Source organism: Callospermophilus lateralis, chromosome 2 (assembly GCF_048772815.1).
Source record: "Callospermophilus lateralis isolate mCalLat2 chromosome 2, mCalLat2.hap1, whole genome shotgun sequence".
NCBI lineage: Eukaryota > Metazoa > Chordata > Mammalia > Rodentia > Sciuridae > Callospermophilus > Callospermophilus lateralis.
In genome coordinates this window covers 129,518,373-129,538,909 of record NC_135306.1, presented here as the reverse complement: position 1 = coordinate 129,538,909, position 20,537 = coordinate 129,518,373, and the positions used below count along the sequence as shown (strand labels likewise).

The window sequence follows — 20,537 nt, the reverse complement described above, 5'->3', positions numbered from 1 at the left end:
GGTACCTAATAGCATTATTTGACCATTGTTCCATGTTGGTACTGCCCTTGTAGAATCCCTGTTTCTTCAGACAAATACTGCATTTCATCAAATCAAGATGCCATTGATTGTAAGACACACCATTATTCTACCTACCACTAAGAATGAAAAAAAAACTGTGGACATTAAACAATGACATAATACTTTTTCTTCACATCAATTGTGCATGATGACCTAATTTTACAGATAAGAACACATGAAAAACATATGATTCTTAGAGTCAATAGAATATTTTTAAAACCCTTCTCTATTTAAAACATCATTAGTTGGAGTTCATATACTTGCAACAGAAAAGGTTCTAATTGATACCATTCTATAATAAATAGAGAAATTTACAAGTTAATGTATCTGAAGACAGAGAAGGAGAAAAATTAGTCTTTGCTAAGAAAGCTGCCTTTTGCTCTAGTTCTACAATTGAAAAAAGCTGAGAGTTCAGTAATATGCAGGTTTGCTATGCTAGACATGATCCTGTTTATTGGCAGGTTATTCCTTAGCTCCTTTCTGCTCTGATTTACAATACACTCCCCCAGACTATATTCTAGCTGAGTTCAGCAAATGAAATGCATTTACTGGAGAGTGGAAGAAGACTAGGTGTGGGTGGGGGAGATTGTGTTTCTTCTTTTCCCTCTGCATTAGTGACATCTCCATTAGTAGCTGAATCTCGCACTGGATCCAGCTCCTACCAGACAGGCCAGCCAATATTGTAGCATCTGCTTAGTGACCCTAACCCCTTGTCTGCTTGTCTTTTCATCCTGGAAGATTTAATGACTCCCATTTTACTTTTCAATTTGTCCATCACCTGTATAACCAATTCCTTGCATTAAAGTCTCTTTGACTTTTGGAATATTTAAAGTAGTTTTTGTTTCCTTGATCAGCTTATTCTTTTTAAAAAGTTTAATTTGCTGCTTTAAGTTAAAGTTATTGCACACTAAGTGAGAGAGATGGGATCCAGTAGGAGATTTGACTGGGACATGAGAGGTCTGATTCTCTGGTTACTTCTAAGCATGCAAAATAATATCTTCCCTGACTAAGGACAAAATTATTCCACTAGAAAATGTAGTGGTGTGCATCCTGAGGAAAGAGAGGAGTTTTAAATAGACTCTCCTCCAGTCATTAATTTGAATGCTCAAGCAGAATTGTCTTTACTCTTCTTGTTAATAAGAATGTGATCTGTACATATTGTTATAATTTGAGATGTCCCCCAAAAGCTCCTTTGTTAATGAAAGAATATTCAGAGATGAAATGATTAGATCATGAGAACTGTAACCTGACTGGTCCATCCTAGTTTGAATGGAATAACTGGGTGGTAACTGTAGGCAGATGGGACATGACTAGAAGAGGGGGGTGCCTGTTGAAGGGTGCATGTTCCCTGCCTTCCTTCCCTTCTCTCTTTCCGCTTCCTGGCTGCTGTGAATAGAGCAATACTCCCCCACTATGCCCACTTCCACCATGATGTTCTGCCTCATCTTGGGCCCAGAGCAGTGGAGTTGGCCAACCATGGACTAAAGTTCTGAAACTTGAATGAAAAGAAACTTTTCCTCCTATAAGTTGTTATTGTCAGGTTTTTTTTTGGTTATAGTGACAAAAATCAAGCTAATACATTAGTTTCTCTTCCAAAGAGAACTCATTATTACTGTTGTATCATTCTAACTTCATAACTCTGTGTTCATTGCTTACATCTTTTTGTCTAAGATTGATGGTCCATGTTAGCCTGGAAGAAAAGAGTTTACCTTATCTAGTTGTGATGGAATAGGATGATGCAATAAATAGACAAGGTTTGAATTGCCTCTGGGGAGAAGGTGAATACATGTGGATTATCAGATTTTGAAATTAAAGTTGTGGGGAAAACAGTATATATGCAAATAGGGCAGCCAGAAGACATTTTAAAATTTTATTTTATATCTATTTTTTTTCTTATAATTGCAATTGATTTTTCTTTGTGAAATCATATGTTTTCCCACCCTCAGTCCAGATGATTTGGTCAATATCAACACTACCTCTACTTACAGGGATAAGCATTGACTCAGGACTGACCAATGTGAATGTTCACTGAAGGGACACACACTAGTCAAAGTCAGTGACAGGCAAAGTTAGATCTTCTGAAAGGGAATCATTCTTGCGTGTTTATGCTGGACTTGGAATTGTAAGGATGTAGGTTTGGAGCTTCTAGCAACCACTTTGCCACCGTGAGAGGACATGCATGCCTGAGCCAAGACATAGGGAAGTAACAATGAGAGACATGCAAGGATCCACGGTGTGACAATATTGTTGAGCTGCTGGAGTCAACTATGCCTAAACCCAGAACCAGCCGCTATGAGTAGTAGTTGTGTTAGCCAGTCCAGATGGTTGGGATATGATTTATTTCTTCCTTCCTTCCTTCCTTCCTTCCTTTCTTTCCTTTTTTTCTTTCTCTCTCTCTCTCTCTCTCTTTCTCTTTCTTTCTTTCTCCCTCCCTCTTTTTGTTGAAAGAACCCTATAAGAAGCTTCTCTATATGTATGTAGTCATTTACATATTCTTCTTCTTTATCCCTCCCTTCCTTCCATCCTTCTTTCCTTTTGCCAAAAGTATCTTAACAATTAAAAAAGCATCTGTATACTCATGCACATGCTGGAGCTAAAGAGCACTTAAATTTGGTGAAAGGGAATTTAAAATGTTGTTTACATAAATAAACAAAAGCTTTCTATTAATATAATCAGGGACAACAGCATTTGGTTTAAAAAATTTAAGAGAAATGTGTTTCCCAACTATCATAGTACAGGGTTTTAGTTATATTATTACTGCCAATGAAATAGATTCTAGGGCTGAACATGCACTTTGCCTATTGGAGGAACTTAAGAAGATGTTACATAGGTATTTACATCTCACAAAATTTCATCCACCTATGCCCAAGAGAGTTTATTGACTACTTAAGTTATAGTTTTCTTCTTCACAGTGGGCAAATATTTTCTTTATAAGATTCTGTGATCTTACAGGAAAATGAGCACTTAATGTCACAAACCATTTGTGATCTTCAGGGCTTGATGTTAGGCAGCAGGCATCTACATTATTACCTTTCTACTTGTTAGGAGTCCAGTTCTGACCACTTACAAATCTTATTTATGGTTTTAACTTAAAGGAGATGGCAATTTTGTTAAATAAAGTTCACCAACAAAGTGGAAGCTTTTGAAATATTGAGTGTCTAATGCTTTTTTTAATTTTAAAATAGGATGCTGTTGAGTCTTTTCAGTTAACTTTTTAACTTAATTTTGGGAAAAAAATATTACACAGTTCTAGAGTTGGAAAGGAACGTAGATAGTTCAACCCCAAACCTCATTTGGAGTGATTAAAAAAAAAAACAAAACCCTGAGAAAACACTTATGAAAATAAAAAATGGAAATTGTGGATAAAAGAATTTAAAAAAACGGAAATTGTGGATAAAAGAATTAAAAAATTTGCACTTCCTTTAGCAACCATAGTGTAGAAGGAGTTTGAGCTGTTCTCTCTTTTGTACCAACATTTATTCTCCCATCACCTTTCTCAAATTCTTTCCCTGGCTACATATTGGGGTTCAGAGATAATTTTGGAATTACATACTTCTTTCTCTTCATGTGTGGTGTATAATACTTATCTTTGTTGGTGTTGGCTTTATGTGTTTGCTATCCAATCTTTCAAGTTCTTTGGGACAAGGAGTATATAAAATATCAATTTTATTATTATTCCATTAATAATGCTAGTAAAACAGAGAATTGCATACATATTTTGGCAGAAGGGAAAGGGACAATGGAACCCTACCAACATATACAACAGTGGGCAAGAGAATTCAGAAAGGTTCTTCTTTTCCTAGATGCCCAGATTTCTCTCAGCCTCCTTGCTTCTCAAGAAGGGCTGAGTAAAGGTGCTCAGGCAGGCTGTGGTTTGGGGGCCCTATGTTCCCTCAGCCCAGTCTGACCAAATGCCACAAAGCAAGTCAGACAAATGCCCACAATGCCTGAGAATTAGGCAGTAATTAATAGGTGCTGTGCAGATAAAATTTTAATACAAACTTTCTAAGTGAATTAAAGAACATTAAAATGACATGACTCAGCATTTAGCTAGTACTAAAAGCTTCCTACAGAATAAATTTGACTGTAAGTATCCATTACTATTAATAGTTCTCAGAACTTTCTGGGATGTAGTAACAATATCATTGGTGAATGGAAAGTATGACTTCATACAAGAAAACCACCTCTGAATTTTTTAAAACTATTTTTTACACATGGAATTACATACAATACAAATATTTACTTTACAAGTAGAAATCTTTACAGTTATGGGTTAAGTTACAGTAATGCAGGTAATATTAGTGCATTCACTTAGAGCAGAGTTATTTATCTTCAGGGCTTAACACAAAACAAAGAATGAATTATTTGCTTAAATTGCTTTCTAGTCTTTGAACTTGAAAAAAGGATGAAAAATTACTTCTACTGCTTGTATAATATATCAAAATGATAAACAATGCCAACAATTAAGTAGTCTGGTATTTCTACAAATGGAAGATTGTATTCCAACAGCTCTTAAGTTGTAAATCCTAAGGTTCTCACTAAATATGTCTATCAAATTGTCATTATCTCAGCTTTCAGGAAAATTGCGTCATCTTTGGTAATAGGCTGCCAATAAACAGAAACTATAGATTACACCATTTGTTCCAAAGAATCCTGTATTTTAATGAATAGCTGAATAAATAGACATTAATTATGAAATTCACATTAAGATAGAAGAAAATTCAAACATTCTGATTGCTTTATCTCTTAAATTTGATAGCTACTACAAAACATACTATTTATGTTAGGGTAAAAATAAATTGAATCACAGAGTGTAACTGGGAAGTGCTGGCAGATATATACAGAAACATGGAGGAGCAATGAAATAAAAGTGTTCATATGTACATTATTTTTTCTTTCTTTTTGCATGGAGAAACACTGTTTTATAAAATGAGAAAGCACACAGTAGACCACATGCAACAAGGACGAATACAATGTGCACAGTAGAGTAATCAAATAAGACACAAGAACTATGGGTTTAATAAAGAATTTGAGAGCAGAAAAAAAGGAAAGAATTGAAACCTGGAATGCTTTCTTATTAAGGTTTCAGAATATAAGTTTGTCTAACAAGCCTCTTGATGATTTTCAAAGGTTCCCACTTGACCACCTATGGTTTAAGTGTAGAGCTAAAAATAAACCATATTATTGTACAAAACTTTGTATATTAGCATACAAAAGGTAACAATTTACTTTTTGTATAAAATATAACCTTTTGATAGTATATTTATTTCACATATGTATAAATATAACCCAAAGTATATGTTTTAAGTATTTCTACCAAAATATTCTTTACAAAAGTTTACAAAACAAATCATTTATTTATATTTACAAATTAGCACAGAAAATCTGAGCCAGTGATGTTGGTATTCTATAAAGGAAGGAGGGTGCCTCTAGACATTTTTAAAGACTGGGAGAGGGCTTTGCAGAACTTTCAAAATGTGTTCTTTCAATGCCATGGTGCTGCACACCTGTAATCCCAGCTACTTGGGAGAATGAGGCAGGAGGATCGCAAGTTCAAGGCCAGCCTGGGCAATATGGCAAGACCCATTTTAAAAAAGTGTCTTCTTTTTTGAACAGATATTTAAAGACTTGGTTTTTTAATGACTTCAATTAAAGTACATTTGATACTTAAATATGAATGTATAACTAAAATGCTGACAATAACCTTTGCTCCTCTGTAATTAGTATATTTTGCATCCTTCCCAAATCTGCACATCTTCCCCACTTTTAGCTCATCTGTATATGGGTACTGAGATCAAATTACTCAATAAAAACTTTGTTTGATATAGTACTCAGCCCTGTGGGATAAAACTTAGATATGAAGGGCCCATAGCATGTGGCAAGGAATTATCACATCAGGGACAGAAGAATGAATAGGCCACAACTAACATACTACATATTATTTAGCTATTCACCTCAATCAAAATAATGTTTTCTCTTCCAATTATGCTTTCCTCTAAACTCTATGAAGTAGATTTGTACCCACTCCTACCTGCTACTTCTGTTTCTTTTACCTCCAATTAAAACTCAATACTTTCTAATCTTAGTTTTTATTTCCAACTTCCTTTTCTTACAAACCATTCTCTAGTCATCAAAATTAGTATGGAAGACAGGCTCAATTTCACTCACCTCAGGAACAAACCAGTGAGAATCAATCATAATAAATAATACCTCGGGCTACTTCTGGCCAAATAAATCTCCTTATGGCAAGGTTCAGTGTCGGTTTTTTAAAAAATGAAATCTGATACAGACAGGTGTGACAGTATTTCAGTATGATTAGGACAAGTCTTATTTGTATCTAAAACTTGGTAGGGAATAGATTCAGATGGTTGTGGAAACCAACATTGAGTTACGCAGCCCTTCATTCTTATTTCATTACTAGATACAACATCCCACTGAAGCATAGAATATGTGGGACAATTGCAAAAATGAGGACCAAATCTAGGGAAGAAATTCTATCATCAGCTGGATGTTTTCTAGATTCTGGCTTTCCCTCACCTAGAACACCATTCAGTTACTCCAAACAAATCTATAACATTTCAACCTATCCTGTAAGCTTTAGGAAAATTAAATGAAAAGACAGTGGAAAATTAAACCACACATATCTATGAGAGTAAATTAAGGAATCTGTTGCTTGTTGCTTGGAACTAGTACCTCCCCATGACACAGGGTTGAAACAAGCTACAATTTCTATTACTTTTCTTTCAGGGAGAAAAAGAGCTTGGGAGGTCTATTTTACACAATTAATTACACATTAACATCACAGTTCTATTTAGATAAATTGGAAAATATGTCCTGGAGTTCGGATGGGGAAAAGAGATCCCAATGTTTTACTTTCAGGTTTCAGATTTTAAAAAAGAATTTGGACCAATATGTTCACTACAGCTAGTCTCTGTTTTTAAGCCACAGTATCTTCATGTAATCCATGTGGAAGTCAAAAGTTTGGCCTTTACAGCGTCCTTGTAAAATTCTGTCATTAGTGCTTCAAGTTTGTGAACTGTCTGCCCTTTCTCCTTCAGGAGTTGTTCCCCAAGATTTCATCAAGATTGATGTCTTTCATCCAGTCATCATTGCCAGGCTCTGTCTTCAATAACGAATCAATGAAATCAGCGTCACTGTTGAGGGCAGGACCCATGTTATCAGTCTGTGGGCCGAGGAAGTCAAAAGCTAAGTCACTGCCATGGTCAGTTCCTTGAAAAGCCCTGGAACTTTGGTTGGATGAAGGAAAAGTGTTGGGTGTCAGGGATGGTGGCTGGTTTATAGCTGTCCTTGACTGATTCAACCCTGTCCCTGACTGGTTCAAATTAGACAAAATCTGTGTGCTTAACTGATTGGGTCTGAGATTCAGACCCCTGAGTGGACCCATGGTTTGTCCATTTAATGCTTGGTTCATTTGGTTCATGGGTCTCATTTGCACAGCTGGTGTTAACTGGTTAGGAGGAGCCACTGCCCTCTGGGAGAATTGCTGGCTGCCCACTGCCTGCTGCAGTGACTGGTTTGGAGTATAGGCGGCAGGCGTTCCTGTAGGGAAGCGGACTCCTGCGGACTTCAGAGCTTCCTGCTGTTTGGTTGTTGCTTCTTGAGAGACCCAGTTTGGTGCTGTTGTGTTGGATGTGATCATCACATTGGATGTTCTCTGGGTTGGCATGCTTGCCATATTGTGGGTTAAATTTGGTCTCAGTTGTTGTGAATTGCTAACAGATCCAGCTCCAAAAGTGGCCACATTGCTATTGTTATTTGGCCCTAAAGTAGATGACCGTGACATCAGAGGGTTGTTTTGATTGGCTATAATTTGATTTGGATTTCTCTGTTGGGTCATTTGATTCATTCCTGAAGGGACACTATATGTGCCAGGCTGATTACAAGGCAGATTTCCATACATCCCAATGTTCTGAACTGCTGTGGATAATGATGGCATTCTTGTTCCATGAGCAGTAGACATGAGGCTGGAATTGGGAGTTAAAATGGTGTGTGTTGAAACTGGGTTTGTCAAAGCCTGGTTAGAGTTCAAACTCACCGTCGATGAGCCACCTAAGAAAGAGAAGAGAATTAGATCACTCATATCAGGAGATTATCTCCTTCTTTATAAGCAATTTGCAAGACCTTACCGCCTCTGAAACTGATTTTAGATGTAAGAACAATTTAAGATAAAAAATCATTGAACATATTATATAAAAAGAAGAAGACAGCTTTGAGGAGAAACATCACCCTGAGTCACTCCTTAATTCAGAGTTTACACATTATAGAAAGAGCACTAAAATAGAGTGGCTTTGTCTTATAGATAGCGGGGAAAGGAGGAGATAGTGAAAACTTGTCAGGATGGTCTAAACTAAGAAGGCCTTAGCCTAAGTAACTACATTTTAAAATAAAACTGCAGTCCCCACTAGCCAAGCCTATGAAGTCCTCCAATACTTTCCTCGGGCATACCCTGATAAAATAAGTTACTTTCCACAACCCTGATAAAACTTAGAGTTAAGTCACTGTCATTTGCCTTCACCCTGATAAAGGCAGAGGCAAGAGATCAGGGTGGAAACCAGCAGACCAGATGTCCTGACCCCAGAATGAAAGACATCACTGAGAGACCTGGTAACAGCTGATAGGGATTGAAAGGACGAGTAGTAACTCCAACATTTAGCATAAATGATGGAGCAAATGAATCAACCAGCTGACACTGATGCCCACATGCCAGAGAGCCTGATGAGGACCTAGACTAACATCCCAACTCTTCTCATCATTTGCCTGGTCCTCTGCATCATCCTTATCACTCTCAAACTCTACAGCCACATCTTGACCTTGGTGAGAATGGCAACTTCTTCTTAGGACCCTCTCCTCAGCCGGCAAGTCTCCATTGCTTCCTGACATGATCACTACAGTCTGAGTGAGTGTGCATCTGCTGGACTTACGGTCTAAGACTTGAGACTTTAGATCTGGCACTTGAGCTTAGCATGCAGAGGGAATGTCTGTAATAGGTCTGTCATGATTAAGGATATTTGCAGTGCTTAGAGTTAACTTAGCATTGTTTGCTTTGAATTGATTATGTCTATTGAGGTGCCCAGCATTAAGGATAGTCATTTTCTTGATTAAGAACCTATAGAGGGCCTGGGGCTGTGGCTCAGTGGTAGAGTGCTCAACTAGCATATGCGAGGAGCTGGGTTCAATCCTTAGAAATAAACAAATAAAATAAAGGTATTATGTCCAACTATGACTAAAAAAAATATTTTAAAAAAGTACCTATAGAGTGGAATTCTATTGAGTGATTTGAGTGAATAAAGCATTGAAAAGGGCAGAAGCATGTGGACATTTTTTATTTCTCCCTCTCGAGTGCATAAGTTGCACCTTTGTTCGTCGCAACAAAACTGAACAGTTTTCTTCTTTTCACAGTTATGATTTTTACTATTTTTAAAAAATACTTACCAGAATACTGAGCAGCTGGTTGCAGATTGCCAACATTTCTTCTTTGGTCTTTGTAATCTGGGGGTGGCCTTGTCAAATGTCGGTTTATCTGATCTTGTGGAGCCATTTTCTCCTTGAAAACACAAAAAGAAAACATGTTAATTTGTATCATTACTTTTTCACTTATGAAATTTATGTGCTATTGAAAAAAGTAAGAATACAGGAACAATTTTGTAGTCAAAAGTTATAAAGTATGGCCTTATTTAGTAGTGCTAATTCAGAGACAAATCTTTTCAATTTCAATAAACTTTCTGCATGGAAATGTCATTTTTTCTCCATAACATACAACATGTGTTTTGGGTGTAGTAACTACTCTCATTTCCTTTATTTTGCAATTAGTTTTCAATAAGAACTAAAGTTCAGTGAGTTTTGAGACAACATTTCTAGTTTTATGTCATAGCATGCCTGATATGTTTTTATATCTATGTATGACTCAGGTGCCATGAGTTTGGAAAACCTAAGAGTAGCATTGCCAGATAAAATACTGAACACCATGGAATTCTGTATTTTTATTTGTCAAATCTGGTAACCCCAAAGAGGAAGAAATATTAGGCACCATATGCCCTCTTTTGACCCCTCATAATTAATCTTCCAAGGTAAGTATGATTACTCTCGCTAAAAAAAAGAGAGAGAGAGAAAGAAAATGGAAGCTTTGTTAGACTAAGTTACTTGCTCATAGTCACATAGTATACAAGAGAGACCAAATCCTGAGTCCAAAACTTGAGACTTTTTCCTACCATATAAAAATACAAGAATTCCTTGATATTCTGGTTATCAGTGCCCCATTCTAATAGCATAGAATTTTGTCAAACTCCCTTCTATTCTTTCTTCTGGAACCAGCCACTTATAGATCTTCAGAATAGGTGAGTTTGGGACATGTTATGGCTTGCATTGAGGTGTCCCCCCAAAGCTCCTGTGTTAATGCACCAATATTGGGTGGTAAAATGGCAATGGGAGCTCTAACCTAATCAATCCATCCTAGTTTGAAAGGACTGACCCAGTGGTAACTGTAGGCAATTGGGTCATGGGTGTAGGTAGGTCACTAGGTGAGATGGGTCACTAGGGAGGTGTCCTAGAAGGGTTCACTTTCCCTGTAGCAGCACCCCCTCCATTTCCTGGCTGCCATGAAGTGAGAAGCACTACTTTGCCACACCCTTCTGCAAAAAAGTTCTGCCTCACCTTGGCCCTAATGCAATGGACTCAGCTGACTATCAACTAAACCTCTGGAACCTCCTTTAAGTGTTCTCGACAGGTATTTGGTGACAGCTTTGTCAAAGCTGACTAACATAGGAGGTAAAGAGATATAAATATTACTTGACTTATTTAGATTGTCAGTGCCTTCAGTCAAAGACAACCAGGAATAAACCTATTGGGTTTGTTACCTCATTCCAGCAAGGGAGAACATACATCCTGGAGAACCATAGGGGTGTCTCAGTAGGAGCACATGTTGGAACGAGCCTACCACACGATTTGGACTTTGGGTGATTTAGGGGGGGTCTAAGTAAGAGGGAATTTTTTTTCTAGATTGAAAGCTGTCAGAAAATGACATTGACTGTATGACTGAGTAAAGAAGTATTTATCTATTTAGCAAAGGAGGTAGATGTGTGGCATTTTGTGGGTCACACGATGACCTTGTTTGTGTCTGTTTTTGGACAAAATTATGAAGTAGCCTTATTTTGTATCACTTTATCATGGTATCAGAGTAACTGTCTGAGGTTGATATTTTGTAAGATTGTTTATGTTCAACAGAGAACAAAATAACTTGGCTCTGAATGTCATTTCAGTTCCGGACCTCAAGGGCTGCTTTTTTTCTTTCTTAGCATGGATCAGGAAACTTTTGGAATTGCTTCACAGCTTTTGTATATATTCCAAAGCAACCTCCATGTTCAGAGATAAAAATAATTGGCATAGGTAGAACAGAACACTATAATTACAGAAAAGTTAATAAATAGGAAAAAAAAAACAACCCTTATAATAGATGAGTCAATTAACTGGAAGCCAAATGTGCTCTGCCTAATTAGAACTCACTTCAACCATGGGCTTCTCAGTTTCCCATCAAATCCCAAACCTTCTGAGTAGAAAACATCTACTATAAAGTGAGGGAAAGGGCCTTAAGACAACAACAAATCATTTCTTGTTTCTAAGAAGGAAACTTGAAAGATAGTATTTTTTGGACATCAAGTAACTCATATAAAACACAAATCTGATGAGCTAAGTGTAAATGAATCAGAAACATATGGATTACATTTTATTTAAGCATGGGTTTACAAATTAAGGGGAAAAGTGGTTGGTGAAACTCTTTTCTGGTTTTGCCCAAAACCTAAATGTTTAAAAAAAAAAAAAAACAGCTTGAGATGTTCCACGAACCCAAATGTGGCAATGTGCAAGGATCCCTGTTGTAAACTATTGTGTAAACTGACAGTTTTGAATTTTAAGCCAAGCATAGGACTTTCTGAAATTTTCTCCTTTCCAAAAAGCATCTTTCTTACAGACTTAGGTGTTTCTACTATGAGAGGAGATATATGCATACATGTGTGCATGTGTGTGTGAGTGAGAGAGAGAGGGAATTAGGCCCTTGATTTTCCACAGTAGACTAGGTTTCAACCTGGATTTAGTTTTACTTTTGAGGTGTTCCCCCAAATCTTTCTTTTACTCCCAGGGCTCAATTGTTGTTGTTCAAAGGGTTAACATACACCTCTCTGAAACCTGAGTTTCTTAAACCACCTTCCCACAAATAAGGTAGACCTAATGGCCTTCTGCACAGATATTACCTAGAAATGCCATGCCTTTGCTTTGGGCGGAAGGGTAATGAAGCCTAGATCCTAATGCTGAATGGAGATAGCTACATTTTACAGGAGAATGACATTCCCATCCTACGCAAATGTAAACTCACAGGCCATCCCTGAAGTTACTACTGTGTAATATGAAATTTAGTTTATCAGTTAATTTCTCAGGACAAGCCACTTTCTTTTATCCAAAACCCTAAGATATAAATCATTCATACATGTATATATCTGTCTTGCTTTATTCTCCTCATCTGTAAAAATGTGAGATCTGTATAATTATAGGACCTTCCTCATATTCCTATTTTAAGGATAATCCTTTAATTCTGTGAAAACTCAGCATGGTATCTGGCACACAGTAGGTGTACAATACGTGTGAGTAATGATAATGCTCATTGCAACAGGAATTGCTCATTTCTTTGTGCTGCATTGGTGGGAGAATAGAGAGTAACAGACTTTCATGAGAAAATGTCTCAATTTAGGTGTCTATCTGGTCTTGCCAACTGACTGCAAAGGACTACAAAGCATATGCTAATGTAAAGTGGTATCAAAGACTGTTTCTTCCTGGATATGCTAAAAAGCATAGGCACCCTCAATGGTGTTCAAACAAAGAGAAAGTGAATGGTTTATAAAAATCACAAAAAGTGCAGCCTCATTCTCATGCATCTCCCACAGCTTATGCCACTGCCCTTTGCACCTGTCCCAGTGTGACTCAACGGGGGCTTGGTGAGAGGCCAGGGCCAGACCAGATCCTCATGGAATGTGTATGCCACACTTTCTTGTCTTTGAGTCAGAGATGAAAATCCAGAAATCCAACCACTGCATGCCATCAGATTAGTAGTACTGATGGGAATAATAAAAGCATACCTATGTTGCAATGAACTCAATTTTAGATGTAATATTTTCTTTTCTCCTGCCTTTTGTTTCTAAGCTCTTTAGTTTATAAGGATAAAAGAAAAGGAGGAAGGGAAGAAAACAGATGGGAAGACTGGAGTTTTCAAAACTAGAATTTGTAGGAAAAAACCAATGGAATCACTTTGTGATCCAGGCAGTGGCTCTCCTATACTTATATATCAGGGTAGTACTCAAGGTCATCTGTAAATTTATTTCTTACTACTCCTTATTTATCATCAAATAAATTTATTTCTCATTATTTCTTCTGATATGTTCTGGACTTCCAACTTATTCCATTTATCATTCTTTAAAAAACTTATGTGATTGTAATATTATTACTTATACTTTTCTTTATACATTACATCTTTCATAATGAAGTTTTAAACTAACAACAAATATATAACCAGGCTCTACCTTTTCTTCCTTGTTCCACCCTCCACGTGGCATGGGAGACCCTACCTACTCTCTCTGGCAGAATGCTACAGTCTTTCTAAGTCAAAGTCAAAATTTATCTTCTCTGGGAGATTATCTTCAATTTTCCCAGGCTGAATTTAATCTTTATCTCCATTACATTTTCTCTTACTATGTCTATACCTTAGCTATAATGCAAATCTGAATATAGTACTTCTTGTTTTAAGTCCTTAAAATCCTCTCCATTATTTTTCAGACAATGTAAATTCTGGTTTATCAAGCTCTGCCCTCTGGCTTTCTTGTCCATCACTTCCCTACCTTTGTGCACATTCTATACAATGTATTATGCATTGTCCTTTATTGTCTCTGGATCTTTGAATATGCTGTTTCTTTGGGCTGGCACTGAAAGACCCCAGTCCAGAAACCCCAGGCCCCATTGTGAAACCATCAGGGCGTGTTGCTAACCCACGTAAACACCGTAAACACCGGAGAGGTCTGTCTGTTAATCAGTTAAGGGTAGTCTATTGTGAGAGGACAGGATGGTTGAGAAAGAACAGAAAAGCAGATCCCAAGGCATGCCTGAACAAACAGGAACTGATAATGATAAGCAGGAACAGAAAAACCAGAGTGTTAATATGTAACTGTCATGAGGTTTATCCAGGAACATAAAGTGAAAAACAACTTTGCCCTTTAGGTAATCTATATGTTGGGTTCAAAATAACCAATAAGAAACCTGTTACTTCCCGTGCAAGCGAAACCTGCCCCTTTATCCTATAAAAGACCTGTACCCCAAAGCCCGGTGTGCCAGTTCACCAAAGCTCCGGCTGAGGTTTTGCTGAGCACCTGCAGGCACCTGTGTATCAATAAATTGCCTCTTGTTTTTGCAGCCAGTGTCTCGTGCGTCTTTCTTGGACAGGGAATCGGAGGGTCTTTCAGCACAACTCCCTAGTTTTCCTCCCTTCTCCCACTGTACCTTCAGACCTTCAGTAGATATAACTTCCTCTCAGAAACCATTTCTAGTAGTTTTTACAGCATAGGATTTGATCCCTGGATTCCAATGGCCTATTTATTTTACATCCCAGTGGGCTATAAGCTTTTCTGGGAGCAGAAAGGGTCTTTCTTCTTTATTGTTGTATCTTCGCTTAAATTAATATTTATTGAATAATTATGGTATTTACAACACTCTGCATTTCTGATTCTTACTATAAAGCTCCTTGAATGTAAAGTTATTTGATGCAATTTTTTCTCTTTTCTTTTTTTGCTGTGCTGGGGATTTAATTCATTGCCTCACATACTCTTAGCAAGTACTCTACTGCTGAGTTATATCTCCATCCATTATTTTTCTCTTTTCTTTCTATCTTAATTCTGTTATTCTGGAGATGTATAACTTTGTCCCTTTCTTATTTCATTTGGTCAAATAGTTTGAAGACAAAGAATGAAAACTATTATAGATGGGGCTGTGTTTTTGACAGGGAGGAAGGGATCAGATCTGATATTTTATATTTATATCTGAGGATACAGAGGGATAAACAGATAAATATTGAAGTTGGATTTATGCTTAGGTAGTGTTTGAGAAACATGACTTTGCCTTTCTTAAAAGGTCATACAAATGGGGCAAAAATAGGAAATATACTTTTAATTTTCTTAAAAATCATCTTCCATTCTGAGATTCTGTGTTTTAAAAGCTAGATCTTAATTTTGAAACTTCATGTTGAATTTTTAAACTGCTTTTTTAAAACTCGTTTATCTCTAAAATCAGTTTGGATATGAGTTCATTAAAATTCTATTCACTATTTCTGCCCCTTGGGGCTGGGGAACAACAGTGGTTTCTTTTGCTTGATTCAAATGCCCATGTTAGTCATTCTAGACATTCCTGTGCCGGGCAGGGCTAGCCAGCCAAGGTGCTGTGCATTCCAAGTGTCCAGCAGCTGGAAAGTCAAGTTGTTTTTTTTTTTTTCCCTGCAATGCTTTAAACATATATAGTTAGCCTCCCTTACAGCCAGGACACCCTGTTGCTGTTACAGAAGTCAGCACAGAGAAAAGGGCAACAAATAGAAATGGAAAAGAATGACCTCCTTCTCTTGAACCAACAAGTATGTGCGTTAGAAGTTAGGAAAAACATTTTACCGCATCAACTAGCATCTGCTGCTGGAGGAGAAGCTGCTGTTTCTGCTCCATGATCTGCCTCTGTAGAGTCTGTTTCTTTCCCATCAATTGCTGATTCAACAGTGACTGCTGGGAGTTCATGTAACCACTTCCAGTGTTTGGATTTGAGCAGGGGTTGGGACTTGGACTTGGGCCTGTGTTCTGGCCTACCACAGAGTGTTGATCCTAAAGAAGAGAAAGGAGGGGGAAGCTACGTGAATTAAAAGAAGAAAAATGTAGCACAAAGATCACAAGCTTAGATTCCAAACATTTTTCATCCTGTTAAAGATTGACCATGCTTAATGGTTTGGAGATCAGAGAATTTCTTTTGAAATGTAGACATAACTGCATATCACAACAACCAAAGCAGGTAGGTTAATGACATCAGGACCCTGGATCAGCTCCCATGTGACTCTGATGGTGCAGCCTCCACATTCCAGAAAGTGTTTGTAGAACCTCAAAGAAAAAAAAAAGTACTATAAAACATATGGCAAGCCTTTGAATTTCTCAGGAGCAAACACCATAGAGTAAAAAGTACGTCCTTTTCCCTAGAGTTAGCATGTACTATTGCTGACCCAGAGATCAAAATGATGTTCCAAGTCACATATTTAACAATTTAATGACCATTTTGGACAGACAACATTCTTCCTTGCCCAGCTTCCAGGGCAGGAAGGCCTATGAACTTCTGTTTTTCAAACACTTTGAAACCTGGAAAGATTTCACTTCTAAGATACTTGTTAATTTCACTCCCTCATCAATAACTCAGGAATCTCAGAGCATTATCCAGTAGAACACCAAACCTACTGAAGATAAGAAAATATTGATTAAAAACTCACATAACTGCATATCAGATAAGATGGATACTGGTGAATTGCCATTCTAATTTGAAGAATTTTCCAGTGCGTAGGCACTGATAGCTCAGGACCCCACAGGGCAGAAAGCCAAACCCCGTCAAGTATTCTCATGAATTCCCAATGATGTGTTTAGGATTGAGCTTCTGGGTAAAAAAGACTAGAAAACATAGTTCTGACCTTTGAGAATTTATCACCTAAGTAAGGGATAATACACTTAAGTATATAAAGATGAGAAATTATGGAAGCACACTTTAGATTATATAAACACAAAGATCCCCAGACTTTGATGATAACCATTTGAGAATCAGGTTATAATGAAGATGCCCTGGCTTGCCTGCACCAACCAATCTGTTCTTTCCTCGGGGTTGAGTACCCTTAGGTTCAACAGTGGAAGGGAATGTGTTGGGAAGAAAAATCAAACAGCAGGAACAGAGTGGGGAGATCCTTCTCGCTAGTTTGTTCAAAATAATCAAAGCCATCTCTGGAGGACATCTTCTGAGGCTCTGAAGGAGTCAGCCTCTAATACATTTATATCCCCATAACCAGTCAGTTCTTTGAGTGTCAAATACACCATGGCCCTTGGAAAAGATTTTGTGTGTCTACAGATCATTAGGAATATGGACATGAAGACAGCACTTGAGAATCACTAACAAAATGGTAGTAGAGAAAGATCTTTGAATTGAATGTCTTGGAGGGCAAGTAGAAGGGGAAATACATGGAGGATTGAGGGTAGAGCCTTTGAGTCCATGCACACCAAGGAGAGGGAAGCAGAGCCTGTGATTGGGAGAAAGAGGCAAGTCAGAGAAGTGTAAAGATTGGTGGTAGAAGAAATCAAGCTGAGAGGGAATATATATGAGGCAGGGGTTGGCTCTCCACATTCTATTTCAACCAGAATAGAAATCTGCTCTTTTCTATGACATCATTTGGAGTTTTACACAAGACTTTGAAAAGAGTATTTCATGTTTAAAAAAAAATGGCTGACAAACATAGGTAGGGAAATTTAAAGGATTTTTCAGACTTCTTTGAACAGCCATACAATGGACAAAAGCATGAGCTCTGGAGACTGGGCCTCCTTGGTTGTGGCATTTATTAGTTGTGTGGTCTGGTAGAAGTTAATTCACCTCTGTAAGCTTGCATTTCCTTAATTGTAAAATAAGAACAGTAATGGTACTAACTCCTTGGGGTTCCTGAAAGAATTAGGGTTGATAATCTAATGCCTAGCACACAGAAAGTACTCAGTAATTATAATTGTTCATAACTGTTATTGTTACTCAATACAAAGGAACTATAATCTGTTTTTGTTTGATTTTTCCTTGTGAAGCAAAGGACACAGGTCTTGCAGACTGCTGCAAGCTGTTCTGTATCAGCTTTATTAGAAATGGAGAGCTCTCCGTTCAGTTGCAGGTTATGATTATGAGCCACTGATGGAGTCAGGGAATTACCTTCATTCTCCTACATGGAGATGTTAAAAAATGGGCTGTCTTTGGGGGTGAGATTCTTTTACCTGTGTCATGGGACTGCTCAGGACTTCAACACTTTGTTCTTTGTTATATTGTCCTCTTTTTAAACATCTAATTATTTTTTTAAAAAGCAACCAATATATATTTACCAAGTACTGTGAAATGAATGTAATTATATTAATGACATAAAATAAATCAGGTAAAATTTAGAAGAGTGTCAGGAACATAAAACTTAATAACACATGATCTTAAATAAATTCTCCTTATATACTTCAATTTTAATTATCAATAATTTGCTTATTTACATATTTTTGTATTTTTTTATATTACAGAATGCTTTAGAGACCATTGTCCTTGTGAAAGAGCTTATTCTTATACTATAAGGTATATTTGAACTGCAGATGTGATCTGGTGAGTCCCCAACATGTTTTAAACACAGGTTGGCCCTTCTGCTCTCTAGTTGGCCATAGTCTCCTCTACTTCATATTTTATTATAGCCAGATGTCTCCTTCATTTGTATTATGTCCCCAGTGTATGTAAGCAATTAGAGTTAAGATCCATAGCTTACAAATTATGTAGCAAGATAAGATATGCCACATACCATACATATATATTCACCCAAACTTGTGATAGTAAGAAGTGATGCCTAATAATTTTCACTGGGTAGTATGAAACCTACTAGTACCTTAGGATTAAGACCCAGATCACCTAATACCTAGTCTAGTTTTTCATGTACCCATCAATGAATTTGACAAATTTGCTGAATGTCAATTATGTGCTAGGAAATTTTCTATTTTCTAGAGTTTAAAAAAAGTATTTATAAATAGAAATAAAACCATGAGAAGGAAAAGAGGTGGACAGAGTTTTCAATGAAAAATTAGTGAACTTCAAAATGATTTCTGGAAAGATCAGGAAACCACCCTCCTCTAAGATTTTAAAAAGATTTTCACGTGTGCCAAGAAAATGTAGCTATGTCTCTTTCTCTCTCTAATTAAACAGATGGACTGTGCTAAATTTAGTTTCACTCCTTCACAATCCTAAAAGATATTCTAGGACTCCTTTCCCTAGAGTCCAAGAGTTCTCTAAATTTAAAACTAGTGATGAGGTGAAGGTTCACTGGTATGAAGGAAAGAATAAGAGATATATGCTCTTTTTGGAGTTTTGTAGATTTTTAAACCTGTGGCTTCTAGTCTATGGACCCTACCTTGTGCTCTTCTATATACATTCTTTCAGTTAATGATTAAAGTAATATTTTGCTGCTGTCACATTTTTTTGCCCTTATGTTAGCTGTGAAATACAAAACACCTCCTTCGCAGACTCACTGTCATTGCCAAGATGTTGTGCAAACTTTAGTACATAAAATATTTTGAAAGAAAAATATGCTCCAATGCATTGGCTCTGGTTTCCATGTTCAGCTTCAATCTTTGCCTTAAACTCAGTCATGTAGAACTTGAGATCACAGAAATCATTTGTTTCTCCCCCAACACATTTTTTCTGGAAGGGCATGTAAAGGTCATGGTAAAAAGAGCACATCTTTTGCCTATAAATGACAGTGTATGTGTGTGATTGTGGGTAACTTTATACTATTCCCATTAATGTAGTCTTTTATGTAAAAGAAAACCCAATTTTCTAGAGAACCTCAAGTTAAATACTGATGTGTCAGCAAGTAACAGCCACATGACTGTTCCATTATGTGTTTTTTTTCCTGTTTTTACTATAAAATTGCAGTACTTAATATTTACCTACAAATTAGGTTTTTGATCCCATTCTCCTGGGATTTAATATTAATTTACATCTGATATGTATTTATAATGATTCACATGAATGTGAGAGAGTGTGCATGTATTTTGAGATTTTTAGAGTCCTTTTAAGTCACTAAGATAGGGTAAGCATGCCAGTGCTTAAACATGGTTCAAGTTTCTTTTTTTTTTTTTTTTTTTTTTTAAGAGAGAGAGAGAGAGAGAGAGAGAATTTCAATATTTATTTTTCAGTTTTTGGCAGATACAACATCTTTATTTGTATGTGGTGCTGGGGATCCAACCCGGGCCGCACGCATGCCAGGCGAGCGTGCTACCGCTTGAGCCACATCCCCAGCCCCTGGTTCAAGTTTCTTGATCTTTGCTTTCATCCAGCCCATAACTGCTAGACCAATGAAATTACACATCTGTATTCTACCAATAATCAACCTGTCTTCAGAATTCTTAACTTCTCTCTACTTTTATTCATTCATTCACTCATCTAATGTTTGTTGAGCATTTACTATGCATCATGCATTCTTCTAGGCCTTGAGAATAAAGCAGCAAACAGAACAACATGACTTTTCATGAATCTGGAACAAAATTTTTTTATGAGTTTCAGAGTCAGAACCTTTTTGTGGAATAAATTCATTTTTCCAAATGCCATCCCAACCAAGAAGGGTTGGAAATCTCAGTTAAGCA

At 37.1% G+C, this 20,537-nt stretch overlaps 1 protein-coding gene across 1 annotated transcript in view; it reads right to left on the bottom strand.

Moving 5' to 3' along the window:
• Positions 1-3,709: 3,709 nt before the first annotated feature.
• Maml2 (mastermind like transcriptional coactivator 2) overlaps positions 3,710-20,537 on the bottom strand; it is a 325,301-nt gene continuing 308,473 nt past the window's right edge. The window contains exons 3-5 of the mRNA XM_076846494.2: positions 15,768-15,971; positions 9,514-9,625; positions 3,710-8,130 (exon numbers count right to left, since the gene is read on the bottom strand). Coding sequence (XP_076702609.2) covers positions 7,115-8,130; positions 9,514-9,625; positions 15,768-15,971 — 1,332 coding nt within the window. The 3' untranslated portion in view covers positions 3,710-7,114. The remainder of the gene's footprint in view (positions 8,131-9,513; positions 9,626-15,767; positions 15,972-20,537) is intronic.